The 15,229-nt window shown below is 33.7% G+C and overlaps 1 protein-coding gene across 2 annotated transcripts; it reads left to right on the top strand.

Annotated features, from left to right (window-relative positions):
• The first annotated feature begins 5,798 nt into the window (after positions 1 to 5,798).
• Positions 5,799 to 14,672, top strand: LOC107867494 (probable pectin methyltransferase QUA2). Of its 2 annotated transcripts, none has more exons than XM_016713753.2 (9): positions 5,799 to 6,279; positions 6,997 to 7,723; positions 7,814 to 7,946; positions 8,483 to 8,723; positions 9,272 to 9,497; positions 9,631 to 9,806; positions 9,915 to 10,218; positions 13,193 to 13,331; positions 14,142 to 14,672. In XM_016713753.2, exons 2-9 carry the CDS (start codon positions 7,005 to 7,007, stop codon positions 14,295 to 14,297), a joined length of 2,094 nt encoding a protein of 697 aa, XP_016569239.1. In that variant the 5' UTR covers positions 5,799 to 6,279; positions 6,997 to 7,004; the 3' UTR covers positions 14,298 to 14,672. The 2 variants fall into 2 exon arrangements, with proteins under 2 accessions (XP_016569239.1, XP_016569240.1); XM_016713754.2 differs by having other exon boundaries at positions 5,963 to 6,166.
• Positions 14,673 to 15,229: the final 557 nt, after the last annotated feature.

The raw sequence follows: 15,229 nt of genomic DNA, 5'->3' as shown, positions 1-15,229 counted from the left end.
GAATGATATATATACTACATTAATTAATTTTCTTTTACGTTCTATCTTTGAAATAGTTCATTCATAGTGAAACATATAGATCCAAAGTGAGAAAAGGGGCCAGACAAGTATGAATTTTTCGTATGTGATATGATCTGACCTATTTCATAGAGTATAAAAAATAGTGAGAATTTTAACATCTACGGTTCAACATGAAATATTAATCACCTAATTCAATATATAATATTATACACATTAAATTCAAAAAAATCATCATATATAATGTGTGTCAACCTTGTATAAACAATATCATGATATATAAAAGATATTTTGTAAACAAATTTGAGCTAAATCAAATATAATGCAATATAATATTTATATTGTTAGACAACGTTCGTAAATATTTTCTCGTAGTAGACATAGAACGAAAAAAGAAAGACCTTTGAAAACGTAATCCTTATTTGTTATAGTCATTAATAATCACTTCTCAATACTAATCGGGTCCCAATATATAATGGAGTAGTAAAATCTTAGTGGGAATTTGCCACTCAACTTATATTGGCTCAACTCTTGTGGCTTCCTTATTTGAGTTCCAATAATTGTCCTTTGGAGGAGAACAGATATGCTTATTTCTTTTAAGTTAATCAATAAGTTATGAGCTAAAAAATTAAACAATACACGGTTTGCTTAGTAGTAGTAAAATTTTATAATTTACCCCCAATATAATAGTGAAACCTTAACTTTTATTATTGTTACCTTGTCAGCCAGAAAAAAAAATGGAAATCACAACCACTTTCTTTCTCTCACTTCCGCCCCCTCTATGGCTATATATATAAAAATTTATAACTATAAAATATTCAAATTTGAAAACAAAAACAAAAGGGAGAGAAAATAGGGTTTAAGGGAGACGACGTTGGGAGTTGCGGAAGGAAAGGGGAAAAGAGGTGTTATGTGACATAAATTACGACAATTAAGGACATAGATGATGAATTAAAGCTCAAGATAGAATAATAAAGATAGACTCAGTTCTTCGTGATGGAGTTATACTAGGGATTGACTTAGTCTGTTTCTATTTGCCTCGATGTTAAATGATAAATTGATAGCTCATATTTAAGCTGAGGTGTCATGATGTATCTCATTTTCGTATGAAGTATAGGGATCATTGCCTATTTTTCTTTGCCTAAAAAACTGATGGTTGAGGATGTTGAGATAAGTAAATATGTTGGCATACTAGAAGAGAGATTAAAAACGAAGAAATTTAAGACAAGGTAAGAATCGCATCTATAATCATTAAGATAAGAGAATTGAAATTGAGATAGCTCAAATATGTGATGAGAAGAGACACATATGTCAGAGAAAACTTATGGATCTAATCTTAGCTACGATTGGCCGTGAAGGCGTTTAAAAGAGGTAGCCAAAAAAGTATTTGGAGAGGTAACGCATATCTCATTTTCATACTAAAAAAATGATGGTTCTTCCGCGACTAACCATTTGACCGAATGGTTACTTTGGACTAGTTGACCCGGAAACGTCGTCCATCTTGACTGCGGGAAGGAGCGCTCTCGTTCCTTGAAACAACGCCTTACTCGATCCCTCAAACACAGTCGGACTTGTACCTGCTTAGCCCAAAGCACCGTTGCCGGTCGAGGCTGCGTCGATGGAAGTCCCACCATCTCTTAGCCCCTACTTGGGTGATAAGCCCGCGCTACCGGGCTCGGCGATTCAACTTACAAAACGTCGAGATTATATAGGAAGTATTATCCAATATTTCTGACGGTGTGGGATAAATAAAAGTAAACCCAGTCTTAACAATTCAAGTTTCTTTATTATTCTCCCAGCTAAGATTTGGAGAAGTTTGTGGGCCAATCAAAGTGAACTAATAATTCTATCACAAATAATAAAGCATAAACACCTAGACAATCTTGTTAAACAAAGAAGCATTTTTTTGCTGATACACTAATTATTCCTACTTTACTCATATGATATAGACACTATAAAGATCAAAGATTAAATGCCTTAATTGTCTCTAATAATAATGTTCGTATTCAAATAAATGATATGTACACTATATTTTCTTTTTACTTATTTACTATGAGTTCACACTCTTTTTACTTTCTTCGTAATTTAAACTCATAATTTTTGAGTTGAAAGTGAGAGTTTATTATTCGAAAACTTTTATCTTGTTGGTATATCTATTATAGTGTTAATTTTCTCTTAGGCTCATAATTTTTCAATCCGAAAACTTTATCTCGTTGGTGTATCCATTATATTAATTTTCTTTTAGTTTTTTTGTGGGGTGTTTGGGGAGGCAAGGAGGGTTGAAATGAAATAAAAATATCACGCAAATTCATACACAGTGAAACATGTCCAAAGTGAAAAGATACAAAAGGGGTCAGACAAGTATGACTAGGATTCACGGATATGTTATATAGTTAAAAGTGCAAATTTAAATCCTTTTTTTTAATATAGTACAAGAGTTTTGATCATCAGCCTACCTATGAATGCATAGGAATTTTGTATTTACCAAAAAAAGTCTGCTGTTATTCATCATCTTCTCGATTTTCACATTAATTTTGTGGAGCCTACTTGCCTCTCTCCACTCTCATCTCCTCAGTCCATCTCCCTTAGCACCTAAAATTATCACCACCAATTATCGTAATAATCACCAATCACTATAATCATTACCTATTATTATCATTCGTCGTAATTATCAGCCTTAATCGTCAACTATGATCATCAATAATTACTTTCAACCGCTATTATCTACTACCATAATACCACCATTAATCAACATCATCCCCAATCAACACTTAGAATCACGATGTTGATCATTTTCATCACCGTCAATCGTATGACTTTTAAAATTAATTTTTGATATGCACTGAATTTCTTTTGTATTTTTACTAAATTTTATATTCATTAATTTTTATATAAAAATAAGTTTTTATTCTCTAAATTTTAAAAAACTAGTCTTAATTATTTGGTGATCAAATATTAATACTCTATTTTAAGATTCAGGTGTGTTCTAAAGTCAAACGTCTTAATTTGAATGAAAATAAATGAGGCATTAGTGCCTTTTTTCTATTTGATTCTTTCATACTCAAATTACCAGACCCTCATTCCATCTCAAATAGTCAATCTCCAACTTTTTTTCTTCCATTTCTGAATCACTTAATCATATTATGGTTCTTCGTTTCGTTTTGACTAGATGTGCGTTTCGACATATTGATTTTTAACTTTTTTTTTTATTAGGTAACTAGTGAGAGATAAATAACATGAAAAGATAACCCCCACTCCTTCCTTCCCCCTCAATAAGCAATTTAAGTGTATTTTTATGTCTTATTCTTAAGAAAAATAATTTTAGTAGGTAAAATCTATAATTTGAATGGCATTCAAGAAATAATGACCAATTAAATTAAATTCATGTCGAGCAAGTTTTCATTCGGAAATATTGCTTTTTTCATTGTCAAATTTTATATTGTTATCGATGATAGAGGAATCTCAGTATCTTTCTTTAATACTATTTTTTTTAAGTAATAAAATTAAATATTTAATACTATAAAAAAAATTATGTATAAAATGATTTTATTTATGAAAATTAAAAACTTTTAACATGTATTTTCTATAGTGACTGAAGGTAGAATTTTAAAATATTTTTTGTGGCAGCACAAGCATAATAGGTAAAAATCGCAAATAAGTTTGACATAGCATAACATAACCGCAACTTACTCCTCATAACACTACACACACCATTTTTATTTTATTTTTAATGGTAAAATTTTCACCAATTAATGTCATGGCTTGGACCATTTTAGTCCCATGTTATTATGCATAAATAAAATAAACAAAAATAGATGGGTAAGTAAAAGATGATAGTAGGCTGCAAATCCGGCGCAAGTTGTTGTCAAAATCCAGATCTACTCTTAAATTCTCAACGCCGCCCCCCAAAGAAAAAAAATGTCAACAAGACATTTATTTTTTCTTCAAAATTTTATTCTTATTTTAATTATAAACATAATTTATATGATTTAAAAATATTATTAAAGAGCTACTCGTACTTCTTTTGCAAAACATTTAGTAATAATTAACCGTAAGTTATTTAAATTATTTTTCATTTGTCATGAATAGAGTGTTTTTAAGATGTCTATACAAACTAAAAGCTTCAGTTATTGTAGAAGTGAGAGAGTAGTAATCATTACGTTAATAAAAACTCATTTGTAATTACTTTAAATTCATACAATCATACTCCCTTCGAATCAATTTATCTGTCATATTTTTTTTACACGTTTTTTAATTAATTATGTCTTTGACTATCATTTTTTTGTTTATTATCTTTAATAATTTAAAATATTAATACTCTATAATATTTTTTTTAAAAAATATCTCTTCAATAAATAAAAGAAAATTAATGTAAAAGATCACAATATTGAGAAATATGGATGTGCGCTTTACTTCGAATCCATATTACTCCCTCTATTTTATATTACTGGACCCTTATTTAATCTAATACACTCTTTAAAAAACTTTAATTAGATGTAAAATTTAGTAAACCAACTTTATTTATAATGTTTGAAACTTTAAATCTAGCTACTACTATTTCATGCAGTAATTATCACTAAGGTAGAATGAGAAAAAAATAATAAAACCTTCTTAATTTGTTAAATTAATAAGTAAAATAAAACATTTACATATAGCATAATTAAAATGAAACGAAGAGATACTTGTTCGCTATACTAAAAATAGATATTCTACAATATTTTTTTATTTTGAAAAATAATGAATCATTTATTATTTTCTACTCATTTTATCGTTGTTATTAAATATTATTTATCAATTAATTTTTCTTAAGATATAAATTTATCATATGTAAAGAATAATATAGTAAAATTATTTTTATTATTTATTTTTTTTAATACATACCAAGTCAATATTGAACAATTATTTATGAAGAAAAAATATATTTTAATTTCAATTATCTATTTTTAATGTTTTTTTGTTTTGTTTCCGATCTGGTGTCCAGTATCCGCATTGGAGTCCGATTAATTTGGATTCGCGCCGCATAAGACATCATTCGGCGGGAAGCACTCTCTACTATAAATTTTTTCATACTCAAGGTTCGAACCTAAGATCTCTAATTAAGAGAGGAGCAATGTCATATGCTACACCATATTCTTTGATGGTTATTTTTAATGTTAAAGACAAGTAAAGTGATTCTATGGAGAAATAATATTAACGTAATTGATGTAATGGTATTCACCCACCAAAAATTCTTGAAATTAAGTTAAGACGAGCAAGTGAGTGGCTTAGTTTCAATAAAGTCGGTTCCTTCAAACTAATTGAGTCACTTTCTACATTTCCTTAAATAGTGAATAATTACAGTTGTATTTCAATTCTAGCTAGTGACTACTACTACTACTATTCACTCTGTTCATTTATTATTTACTTTGACACACGTATAAATAATAAATACCACTAATAATAATTTATTATATTATGTTTGAGAAATTTATTTGATAATAAATTATTTAATAACAAATATAAAATAGATATGAAATGACAAATCATTTATTAATTTTTTCATATTAAATGAATATTATTTTATGTACTTTAAAATAGTTGATCCTCCTTTTAACATCGTTATTTCAATATTAATCTTATTATTAAATGACTAAATAGAGTGTATATATATATTATATTTTCAAATCATAATTAATAATAAAAATATGTTAAATATATTATTATAATTAATAAAACTAATTTGATAAAATCAAGCTCTAATAAATAAATATATATTTTTAATCAGTTTCCCTCTCTGCGTTAACTAAACTCTGAAATGTGTATGCACCTTTGTAAACATATGGAGTAGCTTTTCAATTAATTACATTATATTATTAGCAGTATTAACTACTGCAACGTAATATCAATTAAAAAAAATTAGTAGTAATTATTATTTATATAATATTCATATTATTATATATGAAAGCCGATACTTATATAGATTGAAAAGAGAGTGTTTTTACTTCTCTCATTTTCACGGGTGAGCACCCTGTAGTGATTGGATCCATACTTCCACTCCATTTTTTCTCTCTCTATAATTTTTCTTTCTCTCTCTAAACAATCCAAACCCACTTTGGTAAAATTCTGAATTTGTTTTGAATGTGAGAAAATAGTGGGAGCTGAAATTCAGGTACAAGAAGGAGGAGACAATTCTTGATTTCTGAGAAATTTGAGAATTTTGATACAAAGTTGAAGCCTTTTTAGCTATTTAGAAACTGCGTTTCTTTTATTTTTTTCATTAAGGTATTCAAAATTACTTTGGTCTGTAAATTTCTGGATTTTTTCCTTGGGTGGGTTTTGTAAAAAGATTCCATTTTGTCTTCTACTTTGTGAATTGATCTAAAATGGCAAATGGGGTGTTTTTTGTTTTGGGTTTTATTTATTCTTTTATTTCTGTGTTTGTGTAGTATGCTGAACTGACTTTACTTCCATTTTTACTCTTAACTCAATCTATCTCAGCTTTTACTTGGTAGATAAGGAAAGAACTTGTTCACACTCTTATAGTGGTATTAGCATTTTAGTGTATCTGCTTTTGTTTTAACTGTTTCTTGAACTTGTAGCATTTGATTTTCTTGATACTCGTGGTGTTGGGGTCAGCTTTCTGCCACCTCCTACTAGCAATAGATATAATATAGATATCCGGTAACTCTGTCCACGAAGGCTAGGATGGATGGGAAGAATCACCGAGTGTTTTTTTTTTTTTTTTCTGTGCTGTGATTGAACCTTTGATTGTTTTGTAAGTGATATTGTTGTGAAGTTCATTTGGGGGTCCATGGATCTAGTTGAAAAAGAGTGATTTGATCTTGTTCCTTGGGATATAGTTTATTTATTCATGCTATTGTTTATTTGTGTAAATAAAGTTTACTTCTTGGTATATCTTTTATAAGTTTATTTATACATGTAAATAAAGTTTACTTCTTGGTATGTTATTTATAGTTTGTTGTGCTTGGGGGTTATCAGGTTGGAACATGTCAAGGCCACTCCATAGAGGTGTGTCAGTTGGGGGGAGGTTATCAGTTAATGGCCCTGATTTCTGGGATGATTCTCAAATGAAAGATAAAGTAGAAAAGGAAGATTTGGAGCGTAATCGATCACCTGGTGATCAGACTTATTTGTCTACCAAATTCCTTTGCCGGGTTTTGTTTCCTGATAATTCTCCATCGAAACATAGTTTGGGTGAAAATGGCTTAATTTCTGATCCTTTTAGCCCTGGAGCAGGACGAAATCGACTTAAGTATGCTTTGCTATTGATCAGGCTAAGCTTAGTTTTCATAATAATTCTTGCTCTTACGGGATCCTTTTGGTGGACAATATCGATAACCTCCTCATCGAGAGGTCAAATATACCATGGATACAGAAAACTTCAGGAGCAAGTAGTATCGGATTTGAGGGATATAGGACAGCTCTCTCTTGGTGCTGCAAATGTGAAGGATGTGGAATATTGTCCTCCTGAATCTGAGAATTTTATTCCATGTTTCAATGTGTCGGAAAATCTTGACTTGGGCCTTTCTAAAGGCGAGGAGGTTGACCGGTACTGTGGACCTGGTTCAAGACAAAATTGTTTGGTACTTCCCCCTGTTAATTACAAGACTCCTCTAAGATGGCCTACCGGTAGAGATGTCATTTGGCATGCTAATGTTAATATTACTGCACAAGAGGTACTCTCCTCTGGAAGTTTGACAAAAAGGTGAGTGCAGAACATGAGTTTCTTTTGCTTAACTATAATTGTATTATCTGCTCCTTTACTTATTTTTTGCCTCATTTCATGCAATGTTAGGTTGATGATGTTGGAGGAAGAACAGATTTCCTTTCGTTCAGACTCTGCGATGTTTGACAGCATTGAAGACTACTCACATCAAATAGCAGAAATGATTGAGCTACGGAATGAATCAAACTTTGTACAAGCTGGAGTAAGTGGATTCTAATTGTTAGGCCAGGTTTTTGGTTGTATGTCCAGTAGATTTTCTTTTTATGAGACTATATGCATGCAAGATGTATTAGGGGTACAAAAAGAATCTCTTTTCTTTACAGTCGTATCATTCTTCATCCTTGCATTTAGAATTCATTTTCATATCCTGCTACTAGAAAGAAAAAACCATCTTGTTATGTAAATTCCTTTGACCAGTGGACAACGGTTTCCGCGCCTTTGCTTACTACATGCATATCTAGATGGTATACTTATATTATTTCCATATATTTTTGCTGTAGTCCCTAAGAAAGCTTCTGTAACATCTAGATCTCATTCGTGTAGTTTGTTATAAAATCCTTTTCATTTTTTCTCCATCATTTGTTCTCCTTGACTTGTCGTTTAAATTTCTCTTCCGCTCTTGTTGGACTGTTTCTGTCAGATTTGGAAAGGTAGGGTAGTTCTATATTCCTTTTTTCTCTGGTGCCATTAAAGTTGCACACAACTCTTACCACTTGATGCTTCCTGCTTCCTTTTCAGGTTCGAACTATCTTGGATATTGGATGTGGTTATGGCAGTTTCGGGGCACATCTTTTTTCTAGCCAACTGTTGACCATGTGTGTTGCAAACTATGAAGCTTCAGGCAGTCAAGTTCAGCTAACACTTGAAAGAGGTCTTCCTGCAATGATTGGATCATTTAATTCAAAGCAGTTGCCTTATCCATCTCTTTCCTTTGATATGATACATTGTGCAGAATGTCATGTTGACTGGGATCAGAAAGGTACTCTTCATAATTGTGTATGTTGTAATATACTAATTCTCGTTATCTGGAATATTTTGGATATGCGCATATTTAATGGTAGAGTTTAAAGTTTGGGCAGAACCTCATTTAGGTCTCACTTTGATATGCATTAGTTACTAAGTGATGTTTCATAATTCATGCATACCTCCCAGCACAGGTGTCAGCTAAGTCTGCCTCGACTTACTTCATGTGTTTTGCCTCGACTTAGATGTGAACCTGAGACCTCATGGTTCTTCTCCCACTTCATTGACCACCAGTCTATACCCTTGGCCCTTGGATGCACATTTCTCTTTCCTTTTAAGAACTATTTGACGTATCACGTATGAACAAGCCATTCAGAGTCTCTATGATTCAGTACTTTACTTGTTATTATCTCCATAAAGTTTCTTCCCATTGGTACGCTTTCTGTATGTTCACCATTATCATCATGTTTTTTTGGCTGTCAAATCTGCTTCTTATGAGTAACATACAATTTAAATAGTATATCATTTATTTGTTACCTTAATAGATTCTGAATTCTGGTGCAGACGGCATTCTTCTTGTTGAAGTTGATCGATTATTAAGGCCTGGTGGATATTTTGTCTGGACTTCAACTGTTACAAATACTCAGCGCTCCGTCCGCAACAAAGTGAGTCTGAAAAAATGGAACTTTGTCCGGAATTTTGCTGAAAGCATGTGCTGGGAGCTGTCGGCACAACAAGATGAAACTGTTGTATGGAAAAAGACAAGTTTAAAGAAATGTTATGTTGCAAGGTGTGAAGACCACGCCCACATGTCTTCATTTCAATTTTTTTAATCATTTCCTGGGCCTCAATAGGTCACATCTCTGATCAAGTGGCATGTAAGCAATGATTGTCTGACTATGAAGAGTTCCTTCTATTTACAGGAGACCAGGTGTTGGACCTTCTCTCTGCAGTAAGGGACAGGACATTGAATCCCCGTATTATCGACCTCTACAAGCTTGCATTGCTGGAACGCAAAGCCGCCGGTGGATTCCTATTGAGGAAAGGACAAAGTGGCCTTCTAGGGCTAAATTAAACTCCAGCGAACTTAAGATTCATGGTAATGGGTTATCCTCATTTTCAAAAGTTTTTAATGTGGAACACTTTGTTACATGCTGTTATTTAGTTCCCTCTGAACATCTAATGATGGTGCTTTGTGTTTTATTAGGTTTGTCATCTGAAGCTCTTGCTGAGGATTCCCTCAACTGGAATTCAGCAGTTAACAATTATTGGTCACTTCTTTCACCTTTAATATTTTCTGATCACCCAAAGCGACCTGGTGATGATGATCCTTCTCCTCCCTATAATATGCTTAGAAATGTGTTGGACATGAATGCCCATTTTGGTGGTCTGAATGCTGCTCTACTGGATGCTAGAAAGTCAGTGTGGGTCATGAACGTGATTCCCACTAGTGGGCCTAATTATCTTCCCCTAATTCTCGACAGAGGATTTGTTGGAGTTCTGCACGATTGGTAATTTCTCCTCTTTTTCTAGTGAAGGAATCCACTTGATAAATATCTACTCTTAATACATTCAACATTTGCTAGTTTATATCATATAGAGAACGCTAGATGCATAAATCTGTCAGTAAGTTGAATTTGGATGATAGCTTCTGATCACCCTAACTCTAGTTTTTCCTAATAATTGATGTACCTCACAAGTCATATTATTTGGTTGAACAACACTTTATCTGAACTTGAACTACCAGATCAATATTAAGCCTAAATTCGTCTCGTCTCTTCAAGTTTGATTATTCCCTTAGAGTCGTTACGACTTTTCACAATATATTGACAAGTTGCAGATCCAAAATTTGATATTTATGAGCTCTTATAATAATATCAAGTTAACATACAACAATAACTGCGTTCAAAGCCAAATATTTGTAGATATTTAGTGGAGTTCTTGATATATATATATATATATAGACACACACACACATGGTCTGGGCAAAAGCTATTGGGTTCCCGTGAACCCATAGATTGTCCTCTAGATCCGTCACTGCTCGTTGGTTTAGCATCTATCTGGTTATCTGGTTGTAGCTAGGTTCAGTGACTAGATTTTGTACACCAAGACACCATCTTTCCACAGTTCTTTTGCCCCTATATTCATGAAAATAATCTTTTAGCTTTTTGGCTTTTAAACACTTAAAAAGTTGGAGAAGTTTTGCTAATTATTAACTCACCTTTTGTGATTGAGATCAAGAGGGAACATGTATCATAATAATGAACGGAAGTACTGATAACTGAGCAACATTTTCGCCGCTCTAAATTCTTGCACTTCTACCAACTTTTTTGGAGCGTTATTTATTCTCTCATAAGAACTTGTAGGTACTCATTGTATGAACCAACTCTAGCTTTTCCTTCTCCCTCTAAAGACTTCCTTTAGGAAAGGATCGTCTATGCAATTTACCAAATTGACATGACTCACAAACATCTCGGCACATGTCAATTTTGGGTACATCAAGCACCATGCCTTTGGATTGCATATAAACCAATGAACTAAGGTTGTAATGACCGAATCTTCTGTGCCAAAGCCAGGTATCACTCATTTCAACATTGAAAGAGCAACTTTCAGCAGAATAGCATGAAATTGGAAAGGAATTACCAATCATGCTAATTTTAGCTACTTCACAACCTTTAGGATCATAAATGACACATTTTTTATCCTTAAAAGTAAGTGAATAACTATTGTGAAGCAACTGAGCAACACTCAACAAGTTTTGAGTCAAGCTTGGCACATAAAGAACATCGTTTATGATTTTCATACCTTCGTCCGTAAGGAATTTTATTGATCCTCTTCCTTGAGCTTGCACCAGTGTACCATCTCCAAGCTTCACTTTGGTCCTATCAGACCTATCCAAGCTAACAAATAGATTTTTATCAATCGCCATGTGCCTTGTGCACGCACTATCGACATACCAATTATATTGATCAACATGTGATGCGTGTGAAGCCATGAATACCTCCTCCTCTGATTTTTTAACTTGGTAATCTTCCGCAAAATTTACTCGCTGGGAAGACTGACCACTTTGAGCTTGCTTTTGCCTGCAGTACTTCTCAATGTGTCCATACTTCTTACAATATCTACATTGAATGGGGGACCTCTTGAACTTCTGCCAACAATTCTTCTCCAAGTGGTTTGTCTTCTTACAAACACCACAAGGTGGAAATTTTCCTTTCTTCGACGATTCGCCTTGGTATCCACCAGATTTCGCCTCTCCAGAGTAGTCTAAAGAGACTTTTTTGCCTTCCTTCTGTTGCTTGAATTTATGCCTTACTTGCAAGGCATCTTCGACCGTCCCTTCACTTTTCATGGTCACCCGTTGCTCTTGAATTTCAATTTCGAGATCAGCTCAGCTATTGAAAGAGTAGTTTTGATCAGAGGTTGAATCGATCATCAGAAGAAGAATTAGGCCCAAAATTTGGAGTAGTCAAGTCACAAGACTCTTCAATAGCTGAGATTTTTTATTCGAACTTGTCCGGAAGGCTGACCATAATCTTCTCTACAATTTTCTGATCTGGAAAGTTTTCACCAAGTATCCTTATTTGATTCACAATATCCATCAGCTTGGAAGAGTATTTCTTCACAATATCTGAATCCTTCATCTTCAAGAGCTCAAACTCCCTCTTCAAAGCTAAGACCTTAATAGACGTAACTCTGTTATTGCCTTCAAACTCCTCGTTTAGCACTTGAATTTATGCAAGTAAGAGCTCTTGGAGATCTAGTCACCAACTCATTATACTTTTTGATTTCATTGAGAGTTGCGTTGTCTCTCAATGCACATCCCACAATTTGAGAGCCTTCAAATAAGCCTTCATTTTAATGCCCAAATATGGTAATTCTCCCCCGAGAAAATCGGAGGACCTGTTGTTGATTGATTTTCCGGTGCCATGTTTTCAGCAAATAGATCCAAGAAAAGGAGTTAAAAATAAGTTGAGCCAATCAACGAAAACAGATACAGATCCCGTAAGAAATGGGCTCTGATACCATGTCACACGAAGGGGAGGAAGAACAGGAAAACAACAAGCTGAAACAACAACAAAATGGAGCTGTAAATTGCTGCCAGAAAACAAACTATGAAGAAGAAGAACTGAAACTTGTTCTCTCTTAATTGAGCATTGCATAGACTACACACACATATATATATATAGTGTGTGTGAGGATTACAAACCACAAAACAAGCAAAAATATCTACTTACTAAGGAGTTTCTAGACAAATTCGAAAATATCTTCTGACTAGGAGTTTCTAGACAAATCCGAAAATATCTTCTAACTAGGAGTTTCTAGACAAATCCGAAAATATCTACTAACTAGGAGTTTCTAGACAAATCTTAATTTCCTAACAATTTTGATCCATAAACTTCATCAGTACGACTTTGTTTTATTTGTTTTTATTTCTTTTGGGTTGGATTCTGTAACTAATTTTGCTTACTATTTCCTTTGCAGGTGTGAGGCATTTCCGACATATCCAAGAACTTACGATCTGATACATGCTAATGGACTTCTGTCGCTGGAATTCGGTCAACATAGCAGATGTCCGATGTTTGATTTGTTTATTGAGATGGATCGTGTTCTTCGTCCAGAGGTATGTATATTTGCTGCTACGTTTTGTTAGTCCTCGTTTGTAATCATGCAGCAGTTAGATGGAGTTCTTGATAGTCAACAAGTAGTGACTTTTCAAGCTCTAATAGTTACAATGGTGCATTAAGATTAGAATTGAGACAGCTCTATTATGATTCATCCACTTCTTTTTCAAGCAACTGAAGTGTGGTTCTCGGAATCAAAGGTCTTTAAAGTCTTAGTAGGATTTGGGTTGGAAAAGGAGTTGTGTGGTTCAGCTCCTCCTGTTCTCCACTACCATTAGTGGCTACATTGAGAAGTCTCTCTCTTAGCTAGAGCGTCATTGAAGTGGGCTCCATGAGTACAAGACGTAGTGGTGTGATGCTGCAGCATATAATGCCCCAAACATAGCACTATACTTTCAAGAGAACCGTGTTTCTTTTTTTTCTTGGTTTATCCTTTTCCTATTACTAATTTTTCTCCCTTCTTCTCTCTCTCGTCTTTTGTTATAAGCATCCTTCTCTTTCTCCCACTCATGCACACTGGACTGCAACTTTGAATGAGGCCGTACAGGTTATTATAGTTATATTCGTTCTTTGCGATCTAAATACTACGCCCACTTATGGATATCTATTATTTCTTCCTCAACATGCCAATCACTCTTTTATCTTGTATGCCAAAACCCGGACACCCACTTTCAGCTGTTTTTATTGTACCTGAATGCTGAGTAACATCTACATACTCTAGTGCATGCATATGCTCATTTCGGGCAGTTCTTATCTCTTGACCGGATTTTTCTTTATCACTTATGCTAACATCTATTTGCATGCTGCAGGGCTGGGTGATTATACGGGACACTGTCCCTCTTATTGAGTTAGCAAGAGCTCATGCAGCAAGATTGAAATGGGACGCAAGAGTTGTAGAGGTAGAAAGCAGTGACGAGAAGCTACTAATTTGCCAGAAACCATTTTCAAGAAGACAAGCAAGCTAAAAATGGGCAAAGGATCTCAAGGTTGTAGATGATAGTAGTCAATTATTTGTTGGATCATATTATTAAACAGTATAAATTTCACACGGAAGGGTCGGGAACGGGAATTTTTGGACAGTCAAGAAAGCAAGAAGAGAAGAAAACAAATGGTTCTTTGCCAAGGACCAAACCACAAATCCTATGCAGCCGTAAGGTGTTCATAGGGCCATGTAATTACACATTTGAGGCACAGTGAAAATGGGAATTGTTTAGGGCTATAGTTTTTTTTCCATGTGACGTCTCATTATACTACACAACAACAAATATGTTGATTGAAATTGTGAAGGTATTTATTTATAGAAGAATAAGGGCAATCCTAGCTGCTGTAGCATATCTCAACTGCTTTGGCTTTTGACTCTTTTACCTGCACTTTACTCCTTTATGATTCTTAATTATTCTCAAGACTCTCTGGCAAGTGATTCCAGTTCATTTTCAACTAAGTTCAACGTTTTGGCATTATGGTGTATTTGGTATGGAGGAAAACATTGTCTCCATTTTTCTCATATTTTGTTGGTGAAATTTTTCCGGAAAATATCCTCTTTAGCAAAAGAAGTTCTGAAAATCGCCTTTTTGGTGGAATAAGGAAAAATAAGTTCCGCAAGGGACAATTCACGCTAATTGTCTCTTGATCCTTCAACACACCTTGCTCCTAACCCATGCAGCATCCCTATAACCCCAACAGTGCCATAGTGTTTGTCTAGGTTATATACAAGTCATTTGGAACGACTTAGTAATGAGATATACTCATTTTTAATGAAAGATGGGCAGAATTCCACTTATTAGTGGGGTGAATGGTGATGTAAAGTTGCTTCTAATGGATATATGACTTTCTCAGGATTCTGCAGTGCTCAAAATTAATTTACTTAATGAGTGAGCAGCCAGCTATTCTTAATACT

This window comes from Capsicum annuum, chromosome 4 (assembly GCF_002878395.1).
Source record: "Capsicum annuum cultivar UCD-10X-F1 chromosome 4, UCD10Xv1.1, whole genome shotgun sequence".
Classification (NCBI taxonomy): domain Eukaryota; kingdom Viridiplantae; phylum Streptophyta; class Magnoliopsida; order Solanales; family Solanaceae; genus Capsicum; species Capsicum annuum.
This window is presented reverse-complemented; position numbering and strand designations above follow the sequence as displayed.